The sequence below is a fragment of the Plasmodium vinckei genome, assembly GCF_900681995.1.
Source record: "Plasmodium vinckei vinckei genome assembly, chromosome: PVVCY_02".
Taxonomy (NCBI): Eukaryota; Apicomplexa; class Aconoidasida; order Haemosporida; family Plasmodiidae; genus Plasmodium; species Plasmodium vinckei.
In genome coordinates this window covers 219,015-246,922 of record NC_051294.1, presented here as the reverse complement: position 1 = coordinate 246,922, position 27,908 = coordinate 219,015, and the positions used below count along the sequence as shown (strand labels likewise).

Below are 27,908 nucleotides of genomic sequence, written 5' to 3'. Positions count from 1 at the left end.
TTAAATATTAAATGTATTTACACTGTAATAAAATAATAAAAAAGCATTTGCCCATAACAATACACATAATGCATATATAAAGGGTCTGCATGCTTGTTATCATTAATTATTTTAAACCAAACGGAATGAAATGCATTTACTTGGATAGCACTTAAGTATAAGATTATAAACGGGCAATTGCTGATCGGTCTTTAAATATTTATATATTTTCTTTTTAATGTATTTAATTATGTAGAACAAATACAATGAATTCTAATAAAATACAAACTTATGATTATTCTTATTATATCATTTTTTCATCACTTATTTAATCACAATATTTATTCCATATAGATCATATTTATATTGTATATAAATATGTGTCTAATTTTATACATATTTTTGTGGAAAATTATAATATTAAGAAAGCAAATTAATATGCTATATTTCACAATTTTTACTTCAATTAATAAAATAAGGGGCAATTTTTTGAAAAAAGACACTTTAAAAAGTATATTTTATAAATGGTTATTTTTTAAGTGAAGATAATGCAATAATGATGACACAACCAAAAAAATAAAATAACGAATATTCTGTTATTAACTTTTTTGAGGAAAATGGGGAATATGCCAAAATAATTTTGGAAATGCTATATATATAGGCTTAGCTAAAATTAAAAGAAAAAAAATATGACCATGACATAAAATTAAATGAAAAAATTTTAAATAGCTATAATTATTTATTTTATAAGACCTATATTTTTTATTAACATGTTTTTTTATGTATATTAAATATATATTATACTTATAGACAAGCTTATAAATAATGAAATTTACAGCTAACTATATATAGAAAATTAAAAAAAAAAAAATTATTGCCCGTTCAGAACAATTATTTATTTTATAAAGCTTCATATTTCCATAAAAAAAAAAACAAGCACAAACCATAAGTGTGTGAAAAGGCATTTCGTTGTATAATTTACAACTAAAAATATTGTAGCAAATTAAATACGATTTATAATATAAAAATTTTAAGATTATCTTAATTTTTAAATATCTCTTATTAATTTAATCATTTTGTAAATTACTCATTTATGAAGTATATATGATTGTAATGTTAAATTTTAAAATACTTGACGTTGAAAAAATATTTAAAAAAGAGAAAAAAGTGTGTGTGGATTATTAATGTAAATATACAAAAATAATACACGCTTTGCTCTTTATATATTTTATTATTATTTATTTCTCGTAATTATTTTTTGTGAGTATATAGATTATTCATTAATTTTATTTCCCCTTTATGCTTATTAAGTTATTTTAATCATAAGCCAGCATGTGCAGAATTGTATTTTACCAAGAACTATATCGTCCTTAAATTCATTTATGGATACTATATATATGTGTATACATTTTACTTATACATTTCATACTTAATTATGTGAAGTTTCATATTTGTTTTCTATGTATTTCTCTCTACATGTTTCCCAAACAACAATTACCAAAATGTTACACTAAATAAATGGATCATATTGGGGAAATATATATCTGAAAATGTAAGAAAAAAAAGAACCAAATTTGGTGCAGCATATTATCAATTAATTTGACACATTAGTTATATCTTATTTTATGTTTTTTTCTATTTTTCTTTATAATTTCCCATTGTCCAATTTTTTATCTTTTATTTATTAATTCATTCGTTTATTTCCATCATTAAGTGTGTATCAATATATTTTATTCTCACAATTATATTTAAATATGTAAAATATTGTCGACATTTAACACATATTGATATATACATGTTTATATGTACATAAAATGTGTATATATGTTTCCAAAGAAAAAAAATATGCAAATATAGAATTGTTATGCTATTCATATCTTATTATACGCAATGTAATTATTATGTTTGATTAGTTTATTTTTATTTATTTTTTTTACGTTAGGATTGTGAAAAATGTAAGAATACTTAAATATTATTACCCAGTGCCTATAATAATTCTATAAAAAAAAGTATATAAATAATGCATAAAATGGAGATACAAAAATAAGCATGCTTATAAAACATATATATATATAATTTTTTTCTAGTAAATTATATGTATTCGTTGAATATTTCATTTTTAAAATATGCATACATAATATAGAACTTATACAACATTTATATTTTTTTTATATTCTCTTTATTTTGTTTTGTGTTTTACGTTTACATACTAACATATTATGTATAAATATGTGTGTTTCTCAACCATTCTTGTGTCAACTGCTTCACATTGCATACAAGTTTATGTTTATGTGCCTTTATATATATTGAGTATTTTTTGTTTTATTTTTATTTTTTGTGTTTTTACAAACAAATATTTTAAAAAAATGCATATATATATATAATTTTTGTTTTACGTAACAAAAAAAGAACAGTACATGTGTATGTGTGAAAACACATTCTACAAAATGATATTAGCAACAATTTGATAGTTTATACATTCATCATAGCCTATATATGTGTATATAATTTTTTATTTACATTCATATGCCATGAATAATATAAATATTTGCATGTATACAAAATAATTTACTACAATAATATGTTTTTTAAATTTGTCTTATATTTCCATGCGTCTGGCTAATTTGTTTATATCTTTATTTTTTCGTGTGTATGCATTTTGTTTTTTTTTAAATAAAAATTAAGAATTATGCATAATTTCAGAGCAAAAGAAGCTAAGCATAATAAAAATAAGGAGAACTTAAATGGTCCATATTATACCCAAAATTCAGAAAACCATATAAAAACAAATAAAGAAAAACCGTTCCATAGTAGCAGTAGCAATTATAAATATATTCGAGATAACCAAAATAATTTAGTCGATTATTTAAGTTATAATAATTACACATTTAGTAACTGTAATGGAAATTATAACTCACGAAAAATGTATTATAATAAAAATATGAATAACAGATATCATAAAATGCATTATAATAATGAAAATGAGAATGACTATATAGGAAGAAATAAAAATTATAATAACAATAATAATATTTTCAAAGATGGAATTGGTTATGAAAAATTTAATAGACGACATAATCAGAACAATAACAATTTCTATTATAATAATGTAGACAATAATAATGAGTACAAAACTATAGGAAATGAGTTATTACCCCTAAAACATAAAAACGAGCTTGATAAATCACAAATTAATGTTACAGCTGATAATGAATTAAATAATAAAAAATTTAAAGATATTGATAAAAAAAATAGCCATCAAAATGTAATGAAAAAAGGAAATAATAGGATGCGTAAAAATAACTTCATTTCATTGGTGCCCCCCCAAAATAATGATAATGGTTGTAATGTAGAAAATCAAATTATTCACCCTGAAAATGAAAATATCTTTGTAGAAAAAAAGAAAAAAAATTATAGCCGGTATAAAAATAATTGTAAAAATAATTATTCCTATAATTCGAATAATAGTAAAGGCCACACATATTTTAATGAGAGTTATAATAACCCAGAAAATTATAACTACACAAGATACAGTAATAACACTGGAAATAATTCATTTAGTTATCGAAATAATAATGTTAATAGTGGATATAATAAAAGCAGAAATACTACTTCCAATTATAACAATGTCCCTGATATAATAGGAAAAAATGTTGTTAGCAAAAGTGAAAATATAAAATGTGATACCCCAAGTAATATAAAATTTAATGATCCCATTTATAATGCTACAAATAATAGTAACGATTATAATTTATGTATTAATGGGTATAGTAATACTAAAAATAGTTTTGATTTATTTGTTACCAGCAAAAAAAGTGTGCTTGATGATGTTGGGACAAATAGTGAAATATGTTGCGATATAGATAAAAGTATAGGTTTTGATTTGAATAAAAATAATGCTAGCTATCAAAATAAAGAACAAAATAATGATGCTGAAAAAAATGAAAAAAATAATATGACGACACAGAAAGAGCCTATTTGGGATACTTTCGCTTATCAAAAGGACAAAATAGATATACAAAAAAGTGGAGAATGTGTAGAGGAAAAAACGAATATTATTGCTAAGTTAGACGAAAATGTAGCAAAGGGAGGTCAAATAAATAGTGGCAATAATAATGATAGAAATTCTTGTAATTATACCCGAACGAACATGAATAATAGTTGTCAATATCCTGATGCCAATCATGAAGAGAATGGAAACAATTCAAAGTTTGTATTTAACAAAAATAATTATGGAAAAAAAAATACCCCAATTAAGTATTATAACAATTCATATAATTTTAATTATCGTAATAACATAAACACAAGGTATTTCAGAAGGAAGCACATATCATATGATAACAACAGTGGTAGCTATAATACTAATTATTATTACAAAAAATTAGACATTGATCGTAAAGTTAATGAAGCATGTAAAGATAGAGACGAATGTACCATGGACTTAAGTTTCATTGATGAAAATGACAAAAAATCGGAAAGCAACAAAGTAAATATAAAGCTTGCTGTAGAAAATGGTGACATCAATGTTTTAGATGACAGTATCTGTAATCCAAAATTAAAAGATAACGAACTTGTGATAAATGAAGAAAAGGAAAAAGTTAGTAAAAATCAGCATTCCGAATCGTATAATGATAATAATAATAATAATAATAATAATAAACAAAACAACGTAAATACAATTAATGAACCTGATGAGGATGAGAATAAAAAAGAAGAAAGCCCCAAAATAAATATCCTTCCACAATCCACAAAAAGTATAGAATACCAATTCGAAAAAATTCCTAAGAATGTTCCAATTTTAGCTAATAATGAAGAGGAAAATGGCAATCAAAATAATAGTCTCATCAATATGAGCAATATTTGTGTGTCTAATTTAAAAAATAATAATACTTCCCTATATAATTCAGATAAAAGAAAAAATGCGAAATTTTATAAAAATAAAATGGACATTACGAAAATGAAAAATACTTCTTTGAATATAAATAAAAAACAAATTGAAATGAATCCTATAAAAATCGATACTTTAGACATTCCTGAAAATAAATGCAATGATAATGATACTTTATTTTTGGAAAAAAATGATGATACTAATAATGGGAAGGGTATATTTACTATTTCCTCAGGTTTAGAATATGATTATACAGTATTTGATATAAAAAAAGAAGCAACTCAAAGTACGACTATGATATGCTCATCCGATGGTAAAAGTGGGCTGAATAAAAATGAAGAACATCTTATTCAATTTGGATGTGTTGGAAATGAAAGTATAAACACTTTTTTTAATAAACCTGTCAGCATAAATAATAGCAATGCCAGTGTTGGTAGTAAAAAATTGGGATCCATACAAAATGAAACATTGAACTGTTATAAATCAGAAGTTCCCGATTTTAAAGAAAACAATGCTTGTTATAAACCTGGTAAAAAGAATATCACTTCTTATACAAATAAATCCCATTGTTCTTTAGTTAAATCGGGAGATAATTTTGTCGAAATGAAGAAAAAAGAAGTTATTTATACAAATGCGAAAAAACGGAAAAATCGAAAAAAACGAAAAAATATTTTAAAAAATATTACTTCAACCAATGAACCCAAATCAGGTAAAACAAGCAAAACAAGCAAAACAAGTAAAACAAATAATACACATCCTTTTCCAAAATCTTTTCAAGAACCAAAAATGAGAGATAATAATGTTGGAGAAAATGGAATTTGTGATGGTAAAAAAATAAATCAAAGACATCGAAGTATACATAATAGGTCTCAATCAGAAAGTATATATAATTGTAAAGATAATTATATTAAAAATTTGGAAATATCTATGACCAAACCTCATATGGCAAATTTTATACAATCAGTAAATAGTGAAAAATTTAGAAGCATATTAAATAAATATATATTTAATTGTGACAACAATATAAATGATGAAGAAACTCTGTTTTCGTGTGATAATACCACAATTGATAATGAAGCTGAAAAAGTAATTCTAGATAAATATGTGCATAAAGAAATTGCCCAAGCTGAATTAAAAATAAGTTTACCACATGTAGTGACTTGTTCATCGAATGTAAATAATAATTTAGGAAACCAAAAGGAAGTATCATACCGTTACAATGTTAAACCAGATAAATGTGTATCAAATTACGAGGGTTCACCCCAAAACAATGTTGCATATGTTGTAAATACTGTGCCCCATTTTGATAGCCTTAACAATTATGAAAAAAAATGTGAGCATAATGATGTGGAGAACATTATAAATAAACATACCTCTTTAAAAAAAACAGCAGATTTGATTAGTTACACTTTATACAACTTTAATAAAGAGTTTAATTGCGGTTATAATGTTAAAACACAAAATACGTTTCTTTCTATATATAACGAAAAACAGAATTTGGGAAAAAACAAATACAAAATAAACAATAAAAATAATATCAATGAAAAAGATAGCACGCATTTCGATTTAGTTAGCACTTGCTCGGACCCCAAAACTAAGGATACTGTATTGAAGATCAAAGAATGTGTAAATAGTATTGACGCTAAGGTGTGCGAAAAGGATGATATAATAAGTTACAGAGAGTATAGAGAAAATCGAAAAAATAATAACCATACACCTCAACAATGTCATAACAAAGAAAACTTAAGCATCAATTACGATAGAAACAATAGCATTAACTTTATGATAGACGACTTGAATGATTCTCATCATCAAAAAAAATCAAATTCCAAAAAATCGAACATTAGTTATAGTGAAAAGGATTGTTTAAAAAAGTGTTTAGTGATAGAAAGTGAGTCTATTGACAAGAATAAGGTTTATATAAACAATACAGATATTAATCGAGGTAATAATGCTTATGCAGAAAATCAAGAAAATAAAAAAAAAATGAATGTAAATAATAATATGTATTTAAAAAATAACAAGAACAATAGTAATACAAATAACGTAAGTTATTGCAATAATATAGGCATTAAGTATAATACAAACTGGTATTATAACAAATTTAATAATGTTGTAAATTCAAATACTAATGGGAATAAAAGTTGGGAAGGAAAATATTCGAGCGAATACATAGGGACGGGATCTTTTGCAGGGGATTCATTAAATAGTCATAATTTTGATACGCATAAAGAAATAAACAACAAAACGAACAATGGAAATTATCCTATGTATGTACCATCCTATGTTGGGAATGGAGGAAATAATAATTTTTGTAACAATTATAATTTCAATAGTTTAAGCAATTTCGATAACTGTGATAATTATACTAATGCTCCATATAGTTGTAACACAGCACCATATAATTATAAAAGTTACAATTATTCTGCCGAGAGGAATAACAATAGTAAAAATGCTAATAACCGCTATTATGAGGTAACCAAAAATGTGTATAACTCTAGTGGTAATGCTAATAAAAAGCATTTAAATAATATGAGCCGAAATGGAGAGAAAGAAAATAGTGGCTATTTTTTTAATACAAAATATTCTGGTATAAATAATTATGAAAATGTAGCTAGCACTTTTGCTTTCGTTGACAATGATAATTATATTAATCATAACAAAAATAACAACAATGGAAGTGGTACAAATTTTAATCGTAACTCACGGGGTAATGAAAATGATATGAATTGTACAGTCAAATATGGTGGAAAAGGCAATTCTACAAGCTATGGTCATGACAATTATACGAAAAATTGGAATGGCACATCTAACTATCGTAATAATTACAAAATGAAGACAAACTATCGTTTTGATAATAATTATATGGATATACATCGAAAATATTCGCCAAATAATATGAAAAAAAATATGAGAAAAATATGGAATAGTCACAAAAATATTGATGAAGGTGAGGAAAAGCATCCTATTGTTAAAAAGTATAATATATATAATAGTTTTACAAATGTGGACAATAATAAAGATATCAGTGATAACAATGAAAATGAAAAATTAAACTACAATAAGGATAAAGATAAACAAAGCGATTATAATGTGATTGAAAATGAGCTGAACAAGATGGAACAGAACATTGGGAGCAACATGCCTAAAGATGTAGCAAATAATGTGGTGAACGAAATAGAAGGGGGTGAAAGCAATAAAAAGGAAGTTAAAAATGGCACTGAAACATATAATAGAAATAGAAAATATGGAGACGTGATAAATAATAATTATAAAAAAAATTTAATAAAAAAAAATAGATCCGACGGTGGAAATTTGAACAACATAACGATTAATGAAGGAGACAATTTGCTGATGCATAAAAATGCTAAAGATGATTGTACAAATAAAAAAGTGATAATAGATAATGGTGATGTGGGAACTTGGGAATGCTATAGAAATGAGAGTGTCAACCCAAATAATTCCCCACAAGTTAGTGAAAAAAAAAATAGTAAAGGATATACTTTATATAATAAAAAAACATATTCTAAACAGAATGCAAAAAAAAATGGGAATGTTTTATTTAATAATGATTCATATGTTATTTCTAATGGTAAAAATTGTTCACCTCTTTCAAAAAATAATAAAAGCAATAATAATTCTAATTTTTTAAAAAAGAATGACAATGTAAAAATTTTAGATGAAGAAAAACAAAAAGTAGATGCAAGATGTTTATCCAGTGTTGGGATGGAAGATAATGAATCTCGTGTTAATGAAAAGACAGTTTGTAATAATAAAGTAACGACATTCCCCGATAAATCCTCACAAAGTAGTATTAATGGCTATGCAAATAATATTGAAACGAATAGCAACATTTACAAAGGTAGTAGTTATAACATAAAAAATAGCTTCAATAAGAATGATAACAACATTAGCAATTTCAGTGTAAAAAAAGTATAAATAAAAAAAATGAGGGAAGTATACATATTTTATATCCATTTTGGGAGCTTTACCCTTTTCCAACATATATAGAGATATAAATTTTATTAAAAAAAAAGTCATGTTTTTTAATATAATTCAAAATGAGTCCGTATTTTTTTGGCAGTTTTTTTATACCTACAAATTTATTCATCTTTTCTACAATCATAAAATAATATAAATATAGTGTGCATATGTAAATAATCCTATGGTCATACATGCTTATAAATTTCATAAGCATTGCATGATCACGTGAATGTACCGACACCAAAATGTTTAGCGTATTCTGTATTTGTGTCCCCGTTTTTTTATACTTATAATGCATATATTGTCTATTTTTATTGTCTACTTGTTTGTACTACCCATATGTTTAGTTTACTATTTGAACATGCTTGTGGAGTCGTTTTATTTGACAATAAAATGAATCGCATGCATAGAAAAAATATTTTGTATCACCTTAAGTGGTACATTGTTTATACGCCACCCGTTTTATTATATTCTACATTTTCCCATGTTTTCTTACTTTCTTTTTTGAATTTTTATACTTCTAGCAACACATACATTTGTATAATATATTAATCTCAATTAATATTTGTCAATGTTTATGGTTCGAAAAAAGTTAAAAAATGTTAGCAAAGCAAAAAAAAATAAAGGTACTCCATATGATATATGAAAGAATAACCAGATTTAAATGCAAATACATATGAATATGGATATGAGCATGAACATGAATATTAATACATATTACTTGTACGTTCCTAAGAACACTTTTTTCTATTAATTTGAATATTTTATATGTGTAAAAAAAATGTGTAATATGTTTTGCTTACATGTTTATGATAATTATAACTATGATTGCAAAAATAGGCATAGGAAAATGCCAATCTGAAAATTTATAATTACTATCATTTTATGCAATTCATTAGCCAAACAAGTAAAATGGGCCTAAAACAACATGACACATATTTGTGTCGGGTAAGTAAATAAAGCAATAAGTGGGTATAACATGCAAACAAAAGTGTAAACCAAATGAAAAACAAAGGTAAAATATAATATCTATATATACATATATATGTGTAAAGAAAAAGTGAACCAGGATTTATTTTACGTAATGTGTTACTATTGTAAAGATGATGGATTTTTAGGTCTCCTGAAAAAAAGAACATTATGTTGATTCTTCAAATAGCAGAAATGATTCCATCCTGTACTCATTGGAATTTTGAGATAATATTTTACATCTAGTTCATGTAAGAAGGGATATCTTTCATTTGAATAACAATCATAACCATCATTCCGTTCTTTATTATCACTATTATGTTTTTTGTTGTCAAGAATCGATTTAACCTTATCTTCATATAGTTTACTTACCTCAATAGCTCTATAAATATATTTTTCATCTTCTGTTTTGATAAGATAAACAACAGGTCCAAATTGGGCAGCATGTTGGAGATTGAATAATTGATGTGATAATAAAAAGCTTTCATTAACTGAATGTACGGGTTCTAATAATTTAGAAAAATCTGGTGCATCTAAAATTTGTTCAAAAAATGAATCTTTTTCTCTTTTCATTTTATTCATTAAACTTATTAATTTTTCTCTAGTTCCTAATACATATAAATCATCAGTAGGCTTATTTACTGGTGTTCGTTTCTTTATTACTATCTTATTTTCAGTATCCTTATTCTTATCAAAAAATGTACATACTTTATTATCTTCCTCAGTCTTAGAAGGTTTAGAATAAAAATCTTCAAGCAATTTCACTTCTGCTCCATAAAATTCGTCACTATCATCAATTTCATCTAAATCACTAATAGGATGAAGATTCATAATTTCTGATAAATTTGGAAAAGGTACATCTAAATATTTTTGTTTAGATCTACATTTATTTTTATATGCTTCATATTCTTTATCTCCTACTACATGTTTTGCATGTCTATACAAAAATAATCTATCTATATAATGATATTTTGTTTCTTTATTTTTTGCATTCTCAACAATTTTATTTAATTTACTTTTACTAATATAATATTCACTATCTTTTTCTAATAGTTCATCAATAAAATTTAATTCTCCTTTCCTTTGAATATTTGAATATACGTCTTTAAAAAATTCGGTACTAAACAGGTACTCTGCATCATTCTTCAAACTGTGCTCATCATGACCATTCGAGTTTGCTGCATCAATTTTTTCTAAAAAGGAAATGGAAAATGTAATGAGAGATGGAAAATGGAAAGAAAGATGAAAAATGGAAAGAAATAAAAAAGTTGGCTTACTTTTTCTAATCCCTTGATGGTTGTCAAATATGCCATCATTTTTAAGGAAACAATTTTTAAACCATGGTTTGTCTTCATTGTGTTCTTGTGATTTTTTATTAAGATTTATATTTTTGAAATTATGTGAATTATTAGATGCATTATATTGTCTAGGCATATTAGGATCCATATTATTTTGAAAGTTAATAGAATTTCTCATATTATTCATATATATAGCATTTATAGAATTCGAACCAATAACATCACTATGTCTACGTGTACTACTTTTATTATTTTTATCAGTTTCTTTAAATTTGTTGTTAATATAAATTGAATCAGAATAATTATATTTTTCATGTTCTTTTTCAAATTGAATACTATGTCTTCTTTTTAAAGAATTTGTTATAGTGTTTCTATTCGGTTTATCATTATGGCTACTACCTATTAGGTTTCTATTATTATTACTATTCATTGATATATATTTATTTTTTTTAATTTGCTCATTATTATTATTTTCTAATTCTTCCTTTTCAATATGATTTATATCTGTAATATATGAATATTTATTTTTGACTATGTTATGTTTTTCATTTTGTTTTAATTGTTCATTATCCATTGTTTGACAATTATCTTGTAATATTTTTTTTACATATTTATTTTCGATTTCTCTATCAAAGTTGAAACTAGAAAATGTGGATTGCGAATTAACATAAATTGGAATATTTTCTCTAAACGTATTTAAACTATCCACATTTTTATTCCTATAACAATTTTCACTTTGAGCTAAACTACTCATAATATATGATTCATTGATATTTATTCCAGAACCTATTTGATTATTTCCTTGTGTTCTATTTCCAGATAAATATAATTTTATATTTTTTTTATCTTGAACTTCTTTAACATTTTCTATACCACTTGAATTATTATCCTCAGAATATCGACTAAGATAATATGCTTTTTTATTTATATTATAAAAATTTTCATTATCTTTATTTCCACATGTTTCTGTCTTTTTTTTTTGAATAGTTTCATTAACTATAGATCTTAAAGCTTCACTTTTTTTTATACTCTGATTTACACTATTTCTTAATTCTCTTCTACTCATAAGGGGTGAATATTTTTTGTTAGGGTGTGCTAAATTGGGGGAGCATTTTCTTCTTTTTGTTATTGAATTATTAAAATTATAATTTAAATAATCATTATTAAACTTTTGGCTTGCAGTTCTTTCATTTATATATGATACTGTACATCTTCTTTTCTTATTTGCTGGTCTATTCTCGTCACTAATTTTATTAGGGGCACTATATCTGGGATTGAATATTTTGTGAATACTCAGGTTTATATTATAAAAACAATTATTATCGCTAGGCATTTTTATCTTTTTTTTTGTATATTATAAATTTTAAAAAAACCTGATACAAAACCTAAACAATAACCAACACAAGGCTCGATTTTATCTAACCAACTAACATAAATATTAATTTGTAAACAGTGGAAAGTAGCTATAAGACAAATAGTTAGGTTGTGTAAAAATAAAAAATATATAATATTCCCTCAAAAATAAAGTCCAATTTATATGGAGGTAGATAAAAGGGATTGTCTTAATCTAGGGTTTATTTGTATTCCCCTTTAAAATAAGCACTTAATGTATTCCATATATATATAATTATATTTTTTTTAATTTTGTATATTAGTTTTTAGTGTTTGCCATTATATAAAACTAAAATTGTCACATTTTTAACTAGGAAATAATTAGTGTAAAAATTTTTATTAATTTGTTTTCTTCTTATCTTTTCCTTTTTATTTTTTATTTCGTTCTTATTTTTTTATTTCCCCTTTTTTTTAATTTCATTTTCATATACACACGTCCACTTTTCAAAAGCTATGCACACCAAGTAAACACAAAATTAACAATTATCCACGAAGCTAAATATATGTAAAATAATTTAATAAGTAAATGCACACATAACAATTTATATATGCATGTAAAAAATACACACAATACAGGAACATATATAATGTATATTATAATTATCCATTAATTACATGTTTTGTTATATATCACATTTTTTATTTCCCTTATTTAGGTGCTAAATGCACTTTTAAAAATAAGATTGAATAAGAATGAGTATACTTACAACTATTGCATAATCTTAAAGTTGTATTTTTAAATTGTATATGTAATTTTTTATTTTTTATAAATTGTGTAAAATAAAATATAATATAAAAAAATAATGAAATAAAAAATGTCCTCAACATGTAAAAGATTAATTAAGAAAATAATTGTATAAGTAAAAAAATATTAACCAAATTTCAACATAAAGATATATATAAGAAACAAAAATTATACACATATGCAGAATGCTTGTATACTTAAGTGGCAAAAATCTTTGAAAAAAAATATTATATATAATAAAATAAACAAAATACAAGTATACTTTATTAATTCTGTTGGCATACAAAACGATACACATATAATATCATAAATAAATTTATATACTCATATAATTTATTTATTCCCCTTGTTTTATATATATAACATACATGTGTATGTATTTATATACAAATATAAAAACTTATTATCGAAGGATATGGTTTTAAAAAATAAATAATATCCATAATATATCCTTTTAATTTATTTTACACATAATTTTTATTTAAACTATTTTTCCATTTCATTTATTTTTTTTTCTCTCACACCCATTGTTGTATTGTTATTTATATCAACCCTATGGTTATATAATTTTAAAACAAATAATTCAACAATAATTTAAATACCGGTTTATGTTATATAAATAAAATATTATTAATATTGTATATAAACTTTTTACCTTCTTATTTCTACTCTTTATATAATAGTCTAAAGTCGTAAAAAAACGGGAAATAACATAAAGAAATTAGGTAGAGGGGGAAAAAAAAATGGAGACAAAGATTAATTATATAAATTAGTAAAAAGAATAAAAAAACTTATATTTTTTTTTACTGTGTGCAAAATTTGTAAAGACCATTTATCAATTTGTCCGTTTTACCATTATAGATATTTTAGTAAAATTCTGTTCTTTCCTTCGTTCTTTTCAACAAGCGATTATACCGTATAGCTATATTATATCTCATATAATTTTTTATAAACTATTTTATGTATTCTTATTTATCTTTCTTTTAATTTGAACAATATCCCATTTTAAGTTATGTAACTCCTTATTTCTTTTATTTCAAACATTCTAATTATTGACCATAGGAATGGCTTCCCTTCATTTGATATATGCATATATAGCGATCATGTAATATTTTTTTTTTTTTTTTTTTTTTTTTTTTTGGAATTTAGCTAGCTGTATTTAGTAATATTTATGTTATAGGAGTTTTAGTGAACATAAAATATTTGGAAATTTTCCTTTTATCAATTGTTTCGAAAAACAGCTGACAATGATTGATTGATGATTAATTAATTTTTTTACATGTAAAATGTTGCACATTTTGAAAAAAACATTTTCAACTGTGCCTGTAGAATTTCATATTAGCCAAAAGTTTGCAAAAATTGAGAACGCAGCTCAACTAGTTTCACTAAAATTCCCTGGTAATATTATTTACGTAAATGAAGAAAATGCTGAGAAATATAATAAGGATATTTTAAAATACCTTAACAGTAATATTCTAGGGTTTGATACAGAATTTATGATTAACTTTGATGAAAATTGTAATAATTATGAATATTTGTCAAAAAATCGAAAAAAAAAAGCGATAGAAGAAATATCCAATATAATATTAAATAAAGAAATAAATAAAAGAATGCCCAATGTAGTTTCCGATCAAGCATGTATAAAAAAAAGTAAAAACCCAAACTCGAATAATAAATATGTTGAGACATCAAACAATAATACAGATTATTGTGCCGATAGTTATGTAGCTTCTAATAAGAATGAACGCATAGTAAAGAGTGACTTTAAATCTATACAAACAAGTAGCTATATTGATAAGCCAAGAAAAATAATAGAAAATAAAAAACTATGCTTAATTCAATTATGTTCTAATGATATATGTTTTGTTTTTAATGTTAATAATTTAAAAGGGGATATCCCTTTGTCTGTTAAAACTATTTTAGAAAATGACAAAATAATTAAAGTATGTCATGATATAAAAAATGATCAAGATATGTTTTTAAGTAAAAATATAGAAATTAATAATGTATTTGATTTATATAATTATTCTATTGATAATTATATATATCCACCTTCTTTACAAAACTTAGTAAAAAAATATTTAAAAAAACACCTAGACAAAGAATTTAGATTATCTAATTGGCTATGTAAAAATTTAAATGAAAATCAAATCATTTATGCAGCTAACGATTCATATGCCTCAAGAGAAGTTTACATAGCTTTAGAAAAACAAAATAAAATTGATCAATCCTCTTTTATTAATTTGAATAGTGAAAATTGCTATATTAAGCATAATGAGGTTAATCAAATTTGTTCAGGTGAAAATCAAGAATATGAAAAATTCACCTCAAAAAATAAGACTGTCCAAAATGACATAAATCATGAAATTATAAATAATCAAAATAATGCTATATTTAATAAATCACCACAAAATGAAAAAGCTAGCCAATGTTTGCAATTGGAAAAAACATTTAATGATAAAACGGAAAAGAAAAATGACAAACCTTGTGAAACACAAAAAGGATATGAATATATAGAAAAAGATAAATTATATATTATTAACAATTTAAAAAATAAAATAAAAGTTGCATGCTCAAAAATTAATAATATTTCTTTTGTGGAAGAAATGCATTATTCAAATGGATCTTATAAAAATTTTTTAGGTTTAAAGAATATTGAAAATGATAGTTATTTAATTAAGTTACATTCTTGGAATTATGATCATGAAATAAAATGTTGCAACGAAATTTTAAGTTATATTCAAAATATGACTATAATTTAAAATCTTTTTTTTTGTGCATGTGTGTATAATCAAGATCAATTTATTATTGGAAAAGAAATTAATTATAAAAAAGTACCTATAGACATACACACATATTTGTTTACATTCCTATATAATATACATATACAATAAATTTGCTTATTTGTAATCATCGTTATATTATGAATTTTTAAATTTTTTAGTTTTTTGTCTTAATCCTTTTGTTTGAGTTTTTATAATTAACCCATTTACTATAACATTTTTCATTTTAAATAAAAAGCTAGCCAAAATAAAATTATAATACTTTTTTTTTGAAAATTCAGAAAAAATATTTACTTAAAAAGTTTTTATTTCCAACAGGAAAATATAGCAACAGCTATACATGTATTTTTAATGCAAAAAAAAATGGGTAGGCAAAAATTAATTTATTCATACATATTTTTTTAAACTAAAAACAAAAATGATTTTTACTTTTTGAAGGATAAGACACTGAATAATTCAAAATACAATCATATATAAAATTCGGCGTAACAAATAAAGGGAGTTTTTTTTTTTTTTTTTGATTTTTATATGTTTCTTGTAAAGAAGTATAAAAATTAATTGCATTGGAATCTTCTGGATTATGTATAATAACATAATCTGCATCAATTGGATTCGATACTAAAATTCCTTCACCTAATTTAATTAATGTTTTACACAAAAATAATGGGTCATAATAATTTGATTGTTTAATACTATCAATATTAAAAATATAAAAATATTGTTTATTAAATAACCGATCATGAGCTAGCTTTTGTCTTGTGTTAAAACTTTTATTATTGACTATAAATTCATTTTCTGCACATATGTTATTCCAAAATACATCACTATATTCTGGCCATTTAGTATATTTTTTTAAAATAATATCAACAGCATTTTCTTTAAGCATATAAACATCACTAACTAGACTACATAAAACTTTTGGATCATATAAATCTAAATTTTTTTTATGATCATTTGGAACTATACAAAAACTAATTTTATTCCATTCATTTATATCACTTGGCAAATCATATATTTCTATTCCTTTAGTTCCTGCTCCACTTTTTGTAATACACCCTTTTGGGTCATATGTATAATTTGGAGGTTTGAATTTTTTTATTTTATTTAATTTATTATATATAATTTCTTTATAATAATTATTTGCAGCACCAACTAATTTAATTGTATTTACTAGCTCTCTACCTTCATAATAACTTGCGTCAACATTTGGTTGTAATTCATCAGAATAGGAAGAAGCACTATCTTCATAATATACCTTAAGTTTACACATTTTATCATTTGTCTTTTTTTTTTTATGTATAATTTCTTGGGATATATTATTTTTGGAATTATCATAATTTCTTTTTTTTATTATTTCTTTATGTTCACCTGAACTGTTCATATTTATTTTTCCTAAATCACTATCAACTAGCTTTTGTTTTGAAAATTTAAAAAAATCATAATATGAACATATTTTATAATCAAAAAATTTTATTACATTGACATAAAAAGTTTTAAAAAATTTTTTTTTGACTAGCCAAATGTTTTGTTCTTTATCCCAATAAAATAAATTTGTTTCTTTTATTTTTTTAATAACTTCTTCATTATATGGTAATATTTTTATATTTAATGTATCACTTTTTACAACATTATTTATTATTATATGTTCTATTTTAAAAATATTTACATTTTTTATATATTTAATAAATTGTGTTTTATTTTTTTTAACAAAAGCTTCAAAGTTATATTCCTCTTTTTCTTCAATTTTTTTATCATCATTTTGGCTAGTTATTTTTTTATTTATGTCTTCTTTTTTCTCATGGTTTTCATTGTTTCCATCATTTTTCAAATCATTATTTTTCCCAATTTTATCACTATTGTCTATTTTCCCTTGTTCTAAATCACTTGGCTTATTACCCCCACTATTGTTATGCACATTTTTTATACTTGAAAAGTGGTGAAATAATTTGCATAAATAATAAAGAACAAGATCACTAACTGTTCCCCCTAAAAATATTGTTAATTTTGATATTTCAAAAATATAAAATAAAGGTATATGCCATACTTTTTTTTCATTATCCCATTGAGCATTACGACAATTAACTTTAAAATAAGAAGTGATAATTTTATTTTCATTCGTATATTTTAATTTTAATATTAAATATCCCTTTTTATCATTTATTATATCATTAAAATATTTATTGTCATATATAATATAATTATATACATTACTTATATCTATGTTTGTCCATTTTTCTAAATTATTATTACTAGTAAAATCGTCTAGTATATTATTTATGTAAAAATCAAAATTATTTTTTTCCTTTTCATTTATATACATGTCTAAAAATATGTCTTCAACTTGAAACATGTTTTCCAAATCCAACAAGCTCTTACTTATTTTTTCTGTTTCAATTTTTTTAAAGTAATGTGTTCGGATGGATCCATCCTTTTCTTCACTTTGATAATACCTCTGAAGCATTGCATAAATAGGGAATATCTGTACTATGTATACGGGTTATGGTAAATATGTATAAACATGTATGTACTATAAGATAAGCTAGCAAATGGTGTGCTATTTCGTTTTTGTATTATATACTTATTTCATTTTTTTTATATTTTTAGCCATCCCTTTCTTTCTCTTTTTTTTTGATATTTTTTTTCAAATTGATATTCATCTGTTTTTAGAATAAATAGCCATGAAATAATTTTTATAAGATAGGTGTAAATATTACACCGCTTATTTTTTCCAAATATTTTTTTAAATTATTATTTTTAAGAAAAAATTTTAAACTTTGAACAAGCTGTATATTTATTAAATCAAACTTTATTACTACGTTCTTATAATGTGTTTTTTTTTCTTTTCTTTGAAACCCCCAAATGATGAATATTAAAAAAAAAAATGAAAACATTTTGGTAATGGCACATTTTTGTTCTCCTCCTACGTATGCATAAGCATATTGTTTTGCACACTTTACACATTTGCAAAAAATAAAAAAGTATATTTTTTCTTATATTTCAATAACAAATCTTCATAAATTATTTTTAAAAAAATAATAATAAAAGTAAAACTTATTTAATTTCCTTAAAAATTGTGTATTATGTAGGAAAGAGCATGAGCAGTTAAGGAGGGCCAGCAAAAAAAAAAAAGAAAAAGAAATGAAAGGAAAATATGCATACTTTTCCTCGAAAGATTTGAACTATTTGTACATTCTTTTTTTTGAATTTTATTTTTTTGCATTTCTTTTAAATTAAGAAAACAGTCAAAATAATATGGAGAAAAAAACAAACAATAATATTTCAAATGAAATACACGATCTTATGCAAAATTAAAGAAAAAATAAAATAAAAATAAATCATAAATATTATCAGCGCCCACAATAATATATTGGCTCTTTAAAAATTAGTCGAAAAAATGGGGATACAATATGTTCAATTATATTATATGTACACAAATTCAATGTTGCAAATTTATTAGTGTAGCAAAAAGGTGTCATGCATACTGTATGTGATAGTTTTGCATGGCTATACCCCTTTATATTATAGGCTATCATTTTATTTGAATTATATTTACAATAATCTTACTGTTTAAGATTTTCTGTTTTGAGTATATTGTGAGGTTTAGAAGTAAGGCCAATTTACGTTTATTTTTGGTTCGAAAAAATTGGGTAGCGTTAATATTTGTATATGTATGCTTGTCCATTTTTGCTATAGCCTTCGAAAGTAATTCTGTTTATCGGTCTAAGCAAAAATATACATAAACAATGAATACACTATATTTTGCTTACATTATTTGTCAGTTATTTTTTTCTACTATCGTTAAAACAAATCAACATATTAATAAAAACGGGATAATGCGCTTTTATTTCTAAATATATATAATGTTTGAATGATTTATGAAAAAAAAAAAAAAAATACAGATTAAGTATTGCCCAGTTTGAAAGAAGTGCAGATCATATTTTAAATGAAACTGATACATATGGATATATCTCTTCATCATTTTCATCAGAGCGTTTAAGATAATTTTTGCCAATCGAATCAGTAGTAGAAAATATATCATATAATTTTTTTCGAACTTTTTTTTCTTTACTTTCCCCATTTATTCTAATACTAAAAGAAGCAAAATTAGGAGGTACGCCAAATCTTAAAACTGACTCACAAAAAACACGTAAAATATTAATATGAATAAATGCAATAAATACATCTGAAAAAGCAGCTAAACACATTCTTCTTAAAAATGTTTCTTGTCTTATAACTTCAGTTTCAATTTTTGTTCTTGACTCCATGATATTATTATAATGTGTTTCATCATATTTAAATGGTTTAACAATAAAATTTTTACTCTTTGCATTTTCAATAAAATTATTTACAAATTTTTTAAAAACAAAAGCTTTCCATAATGTATTCCCATCTTTATCAATTAAATCATTAAATTGTTTTGTTGATCTAGGTACAACATATTGTGAAAATTTTTCATAATTACTAACCCAATCATTTATCGAATCTTTTGAAACATATGCAATAACTGTTGTAATATATTCAGTTTCCATAAAATCGGATTCATTAACAACTTGGGGTGTTAATATTTCATTTAAATTTTTATGTATAAAATTATTACTATCATGTTTTGATATATATAATTTTTTTTTCTCTTTTAAATCATTTAAAATGTTAGATTTTATTTGAATTTCATCAGAAAGTTTTGTTATATTATTAATAATAACATCGATTGTATCGACTAATGATCTATTCCTAGGATATTTTGCATCATCCCAACTAAAACGTCTAATATATTGATCAATATTTATATGTTGACGTTGGTATATTATTTTTAATTCTATATTTTCATCATATTCTTTAGCTATTTTTTCAATTTTTTTTAAACACCCATAAGCATAGCTATCATATTTTTGTAAATCGTCAGCACATTTTAATAAGTCATCAAAGGTACAAAATTTTAAATTCGTTGGGACATCTAATATGTTTGTATCTATACATACATGACTACCTAATAATCTATTTTTTAAAATTGTGTAAATATATTCTCTACTTGTGTTATCACTTGTCGAGCAAGCAATAAACAAGCACATTGGCACTTCATTCATTTTCTTTTACTAATATAATTCTTCATTTATATTTTAAACAAGTTTAAGATATATATATATATATAGAGTTTTATTTTGTTATTTATATTTTTTTTCTATACTTTTTCAAATATGCTAATATTACTTTTTTTTCTATTGTTCTCAATTTTCAAACAATTCAAAGCCCGCTTTTCTACGAATTTTTACAATATTGTTTTTTTTTTTTTTTTTTTTTCAACTATTTTTATAGTTATAGCAAATTAAGTAGCTACGCCCTGCTTTGCTATTAATTGATAATATGTTTTAAGTTTTATAAAAAATAAAAAATTAATTCCAACATGCTTTTGCATAAAATAGTGAGCACTACTCATACGTATTATATAGTATTAGATATAGATTGGGCATGCATAATAATATATTTATTATATATACATATATAAGCGTATAAAAAAATAAAATAAACGCAATCAGGCAGGCAGGTATTAGTCATATCCCATAATCTATGCACAGCATAAATTATATAGTAAAGGAGAAAAAAATAACAATTAAAAAATTTTAAATAAATTACAAAATAAAAATATAAGTAAAAAATATATACATATATAATGCCAAATTATAAATATGTGTAGTTTAAAATTATTGCAGTTTTATTTACGTGTAAGCAATTGAATATACAGCATGTAAAATAAGCATATAAATATGTAAAGCATAAATATGCATTACCATACCATGCCATACCATACCATAGAAATAATACAAGTTTTATTTCTCATAGCAATTGCCACACTTATTTTTAATAAGCTATATTTAAATTCTTTCTAAAATATTAACAAATTTTGAAATAAAAAAATGTTTTTTAAATTGGAAATTTGAAAGGGTAGTAAATAAAAATTAATAAGTAAAAAACATAATAAGGTTGAGAAATGGGAAATAAATTCATAAATAAAATACAAATATATGTTATTCATTTTTTTAATAATGTAAGTTCGAAGAAAATATAAAATTATACCTTATAATAAATGTATACATAATGAACTCATGCCTGAGTAGGCTTATTTTGTAATGACTCAAATTTCTATATGTTACATTATTTTGTAATGACTAAAATTTTTATATGTTGCATTATTTTGTAATATAAATTGTGTTAGTAAAAATAGGGAGAAAATTAAATAGACGAGTGTGCATATCTGCAAATGGCTATAAACAAAATGGCTGGATCGTCATGCAATCTGTAACGATGTAATGGTGTAAGCTGTATGGACTGCTTCCATTTTGCTTCCCTTTTGCTTAACTTTACTTTGCTCACTCCATTTTTGAAATGCATAATCAAAACGACTTGTAAAAAGTTAGCATTTCTTTATATGCATCAAAGGGAACATTTGTAGGGTTGTTATTTTTATCAAAAATAATACCGTCTTTAATAATTTTATCATTATTTTTTATGTTATATTTTATAAAAAAATCAAACTGTTCAGGACTTAATTTATCACCTATGGCTCCAACAAAAGTTTTTAATCTCTCGAGGTTGATATTTTGTTTTTTTTCCATATCAAGGATATTAAAATGTTTTTGAAAAGTTTCATCAAAATCGATTACTTGAAATAATTTCCTTTTTAATAAAGTTAAAAAGATAGGTAATGTCATTTTATTCATTTTTTTAACATTCATTTCTTTTTCAAATTTTTTAATATCTTCGGCATCGTATATCTGTTTTAATGTTCTTGCCATTGGGGGAAATAAACTTATATCTATCTCTCCCGTCTTTTTGATGTCATAATATTTGAATAACAGTTCTGCTTCGAAAAAGTATTTTACTATTTTGTTCCTAAGCAGGGTGGAAAAAAATGGAAAAAATGGAAAAAATGGAAAAAATATAATAGTTACAAAATGGAAAAAATATAATAGTTACAAAATGAATTATTCTTTTGTGCTATTATATGTGCCATATTATATGACCCTGTTTTGGTTTCCGTCTTTTTGAAACAGTGCCATTACTATATGAACATTCATATTTTCACGTAAATACATACGCAAGGCAGTAGCAAGACAGTAACAAAGTAATAACAAGATTAACAAAGTAAAACAAGATTAGCAAAATGAATGTGTACCTGTTGTGCTGCATCCTTTCTAATGTCATATCATTTTTACAGTTCATATTGTTTAATATTTTATAAACAATTTTTTTTGTAACTTCATTCTCATATGCTAGTTCCATTTTTTCTCTAAAATGTAAAAAATAAAAAGTTTAGCAAAAAAAAAATCAATGTATTTTGTTATGTTCCTTTCTTTATTTGTCAAGTATTATCATTGTGACTATTTGCAAAAGAATGTAATAAATAATAAAGTTAAAAAAAAAAATGAAAAACATAAAACAATCGTAAATTTGTAAGTTCGTAAATTTGTAAGTTCATAAATTCCTAGTTTATATTTTTAATTAGCAAAATATATACACTTTGTTTTTCTCATTTTTTATAAAAATAAAAAATAATGGAAAGGAAAAATGTGTATTTTTCTCGCACAATTTTACGCACAATTTTTCAATATACCCATGTGTATACTTAAAAAAATTGCTAAAAATAAATTAGAATAATTCGAAAAAGACATCAATATATTTTTTTAAAAAATTATAAATATTTAAAATAAGGAATATATAAAAAAATTGATGTTTATTATTTTTCTTTTTATTGGATTTTTATAATTTATTTAAAAAAAATAAAAATGAGATAGTAATAATGTTATACTAATTTAAATACAATATGAAAAATAAAAATAAAATAAAATAAAAAAAGTAAAATAATTAAGAGATAACTATACATTATGTATATTCATAATTTTGGGTTTTAATTTAGAAAATTATTACAATAAAAAAAGGAAAAAAAAAAGAAAAAAGACATAAACTTCCATGTACAACATGTTTATAATTATTGATGAGAATAAGTATCTGTATTAATGAAACATAGATAGTGTTAGAAAAAGGAGTGAGAGATTAGTGTGTCTTCAACTTTTTGCCATATCCGAGTTCTTCGTTTAGTTGTTTTTTTGCATAGAATTTGATGATCTCATCAATTATTATTACAGGGAAGGACCATAAAAATACTAAAAACCAATCGTGTAAATTAAGTGGCACAACCCCAAATATTCGAGCTAATGGTGGAAAGTATATTATCAAACAATGAAGAAATAAAGATCCTATTGTTGCAAATACTAAGTACATGTTTCTCCATGGCGGAAGCACAAATAAGGAGTTATACTCGCTAAGTGCATTAAGTGCATTAAACATTTCAATTAAAACTAAAACGGATAATGATAAAGTGCTTGCCTAAAAAGAAAAAAAAATGAACAACCATCAAATGAATAAGCATATTCCTACATACATATATATGTGAAATATAAAGTAAAATCGAACTATTTAATTACCTTGACTTTGCCAGCAGAAAAGTAAGAGCATAAATCCTCGGACATACCATACACTTTATTTACTTTAAAGTTTTCCCATGTTTTACATTGGTTGTAGTGAGAAAGTTGATAAAAATTTATTAAAGTATGGTTATCCATATCTGGGTAAAACACAAACCAATATACAAAGATTGATACTGTAGCTATTCCAACGTATGTACCTATAATTATATATCTGAGCAATGTTAGTCCGTTTATTAAGTTGTCGTTCCTGTGTCGGGGCTTGCATTTCATCACGTCGTGCTCGGGGGGGTTGAATCCTGCGGTGGATAAGAAATAGAAAAATGAGTGAGCGAAGTAAGAAGTGGAATAAATGAAAAAATAAAAAAAATTAGACAATTGTGAAAAGATGATAAAGTTGATGAACTTACCGAGAGCAGTGGCAGGCAGACCATCAGTCACCAAGTTGACCCAGAGCAACTGGACGGGAGCCAAACTATCGGGAATACCCAAGATAGCAGTAATGAAAATCGAAGCGACTTCTCCAATATTACTACTTATAAGATATCGTATAAAAGCTTTCATATTGTTATATATACATCGTCCTTCTTTAATAGCTTCAACAATAGTATTAAAATTATCATCAGCTAAAACAATATCTGAAGCTTCTTTAGCAACTTGAGTTCCATTAATACCCATAGCAATACCTATATCAGCTGATTTGAGAGCAGGTGCATCATTTACTCCATCACCTGTCATAGCAACAGTTTCTCCTAAATCTTTTAAAATTTTAACAATATTTTTTTTATGTTTTGGCTCGGTTCTACAAAATACTATTTGCTGATAATTTTTTAAAATATATTTTTGTTTTTCTAAAGGTAGTTCTTCAAATTCACGTCCATTAAAGCAACAACTATATTTATCAGTATCATCATTATTCAATATATGTATTTCTTTAGCAATAGCTTTTGCAGTATCAATATTATCACCAGTGATCATAAAAACACGAATACCTGCTAAATGGCATAAACTAATAGCTTTTCCTACATGCTTCCTTGGAGGGTCAATTATACCTAATCCTCCAATATAAATTAAATCATATTCTAATTTATAATAATCTTCAGCATTTTTTATATTAATATCATTAGCTTTAACTTTTTTATATGCAAAACTTAAAGTTCTTAAAGCTCTTTTTCCCATATTTTTAATTTTATTTAAAATTTCATTTTTCAAAGAATCATTTAATGTGCGTACATCATTTTTAGACATATAATATTTACATCTATTTATAATATTTTCTGGTGCACCTTTACAATATAAAATATATTCGTTTTTATTATTTTCTACAATTACACTCATTAATTTTCTTTCACGAGTAAATTCAATAATTCTCATTGTTGTACATTCATTCCTCCATGCAGTTATACATTCACTTGGAAATGATGGTTCTGATTTTTTATCTGAAACTTTTGTTTTTTTTTCACTACTATATAAAGAATCACAATCTGTATCTGCATCACTATATTTTTTGCTTCCACTATTTAATTTTTCATATTCCGTTTTCATTTTATTATTTTTTGAATTATTAGGAATTATATTAAAATTGTGAACAAAATGAAGTAAAGCCAATTCGGTACTATCTCCAAATGTTTTAACAATTTTATTATTGCTATTACATAAAATACTAGCTTCATTACAATTACATAAACACATATAAAAATGATAATCATAATCAGAGTAATTATATTTATTTATTTTATCATCAATAATTCTACTACCTCTACTTATAATTGTATTTACATTAGATTTCATATTTATTAATGGTTCTCTTTCATCACTTGAATCCTCCTCATCATGTGTTACATTTTTACTTATTTTTTTTTTATAATCAGATTCTTCATTTTCTTCTTCTTTTAATTTTTTAAAAAATGAATCCTCTTCATCATTTTGATTAGTATTAGTTTCATAAAAGAAGTATGTTTCTCCTCTTTGGCATAGTTGATATTCTTTTAATGTATTTGATTCTCTAAATATGTGAAAAACAGTAGCTGTCATTTGGTTTGTTGTTAATGTTCCTGTTTTATCAGAACATATAACAGTGGTACAACCTAATGTTTCAACACTTTGCAATTTTCTTACAATAGCATTTTTTTTAACCATCCGTCTGGTTCCTAATGCTAAACATGTAGTAATAACTGCTGGTAATCCCTCAGGAATTGCAGCAACAGCTAATGCTACACTTATTTTGAAATAATATAAACATCCATATAAAAATGATTCATGTACTGGATCTGAAAAATGTTTAAAATTAATAATCCAAACTGTTACACATATAATAAATATAATTTTAGATAATTGTTTTCCAAAGGAATCAATTTTTATTTGTAATGGTGTATCTGTTTCTTCATTATTTGATTCTATAACTGCATGTTGTATATTACCTATTTCAGTTTTCATACCAATTTTAATTACAACAGCTATACATCTACCTGCTACAATAGCTGTAGAAGAAAATAATATATTTTTTTTTAATTGAATTTCACAATTTTTTAATGAGTCATCTAATTTTTCTGCATATTTATCAACAGAACATGATTCACCAGTTAACATACTTTGTTCTGCTTTAATACTTGTTGAAAATATTTTTATAATTCGAGCATCTGCTGGTGTTTTATTACCAACGCTTAATTCAATTATATCACCAACTGTTAAATATTTACTATCTATAACTTCCCATTTACCTTCTCTCAATACTTTTGCCTTTGTTGGTTGTAATTGTTTTAATGCTTCTAACGATTTTTCTGCATTACATTCTTGCCATACCCCAACAGCTGCATTTAATATAAGTATCATTAATATAACAACGGGTTCTATAAAATCACATAAAGCTACTTCATTATCTTTCATATCTAGTAATGTTAGTGCAAAACTAACAAAAGCTGCTAATAGTAATATCTTTACTAATAAATCATCAAATTGATTTAATATTAATTCAAAAATTCCTTTTTTTTTCTCTACTTCCAATTCGTTGAACCCATATTGCATTATTCTCTTTCTTATTTCATTTTCGGATAAACCCCGATTTTCATCTACTTTTACTGCTTTCAAAACATCTTCTACATTATATATATGTGCATATTTCAAAATATCTTCCATTATATTTTTATAATATCAATAATTATTTTGTATGTTTATTTTATTGACAATATGGCAAAATACATCGAAAGATATCTGTTGGAAATGTCTCTCGATATATAGATCTTTTTATTTTATATTTCTAATGTAATCTTAAATCAAACTTTATTTTTAAATAAAGGGGCAACCTACTCATAAATTATGTTTCTATTTATCTATATCCACATAGGCACATATACATATATCCATATACTCACGACCATATGCTACGATGAA

The 27,908-nt window shown here is 23.9% G+C and overlaps 7 protein-coding genes across 7 annotated transcripts; 2 read left to right on the top strand and 5 right to left on the bottom strand.

Moving 5' to 3' along the window:
* Nucleotides 1-2,668: 2,668 nt before the first annotated feature.
* Nucleotides 2,669-8,806, top strand: PVVCY_0200740 (asparagine-rich antigen, putative; the record flags this gene model as incomplete). The annotated part of the gene is made up of 1 exon (XM_008628141.1): nucleotides 2,669-8,806. The coding sequence occupies one exon, from the start codon at nucleotides 2,669-2,671 to the stop codon at nucleotides 8,804-8,806; it is 6,138 nt and encodes a 2,045-aa protein (XP_008626363.1).
* Nucleotides 8,807-9,943: 1,137 nt separating this feature from the next.
* Nucleotides 9,944-12,451, bottom strand: PVVCY_0200730 (conserved Plasmodium protein, unknown function; the record flags this gene model as incomplete). The annotated part of the gene is made up of 2 exons (XM_008628142.1): nucleotides 9,944-11,013; nucleotides 11,098-12,451. The coding sequence occupies 2 exons, from the start codon at nucleotides 12,449-12,451 to the stop codon at nucleotides 9,944-9,946; spliced, it is 2,424 nt and encodes an 807-aa protein (XP_008626364.1).
* A 2,090-nt stretch (nucleotides 12,452-14,541) lies between these two features.
* On the top strand, nucleotides 14,542-16,017 carry PVVCY_0200720 (DNA binding protein, putative; the record flags this gene model as incomplete). Its single annotated transcript, XM_008628143.1, has 1 exon — nucleotides 14,542-16,017. One exon carries the CDS (start codon nucleotides 14,542-14,544, stop codon nucleotides 16,015-16,017), a length of 1,476 nt encoding a protein of 491 aa, XP_008626365.1.
* Nucleotides 16,018-16,444: 427 nt separating this feature from the next.
* Nucleotides 16,445-18,499, bottom strand: PVVCY_0200710 (conserved Plasmodium protein, unknown function; the record flags this gene model as incomplete). The annotated part of the gene is made up of 1 exon (XM_008628144.1): nucleotides 16,445-18,499. One exon carries the CDS (start codon nucleotides 18,497-18,499, stop codon nucleotides 16,445-16,447), a length of 2,055 nt encoding a protein of 684 aa, XP_008626366.1.
* Nucleotides 18,500-19,970: 1,471 nt separating this feature from the next.
* On the bottom strand, nucleotides 19,971-21,122 carry PVVCY_0200700 (V-type proton ATPase subunit C, putative; the record flags this gene model as incomplete). The annotated part of the gene is made up of 1 exon (XM_008628145.1): nucleotides 19,971-21,122. The coding sequence occupies one exon, from the start codon at nucleotides 21,120-21,122 to the stop codon at nucleotides 19,971-19,973; it is 1,152 nt and encodes a 383-aa protein (XP_008626367.1).
* A 1,305-nt stretch (nucleotides 21,123-22,427) lies between these two features.
* PVVCY_0200690 (conserved Plasmodium protein, unknown function) lies at nucleotides 22,428-23,316 on the bottom strand (the record flags this gene model as incomplete). The annotated part of the gene is made up of 2 exons (XM_008628146.1): nucleotides 22,428-22,926; nucleotides 23,210-23,316. The coding sequence occupies 2 exons, from the start codon at nucleotides 23,314-23,316 to the stop codon at nucleotides 22,428-22,430; spliced, it is 606 nt and encodes a 201-aa protein (XP_008626368.1).
* A 771-nt stretch (nucleotides 23,317-24,087) lies between these two features.
* PVVCY_0200680 (calcium-transporting ATPase, putative) lies at nucleotides 24,088-27,653 on the bottom strand (the record flags this gene model as incomplete). Its single annotated transcript, XM_008628147.1, has 3 exons — nucleotides 24,088-24,420; nucleotides 24,519-24,817; nucleotides 24,929-27,653. 3 exons carry the CDS (start codon nucleotides 27,651-27,653, stop codon nucleotides 24,088-24,090), a joined length of 3,357 nt encoding a protein of 1,118 aa, XP_008626369.1.
* Nucleotides 27,654-27,908: the final 255 nt, after the last annotated feature.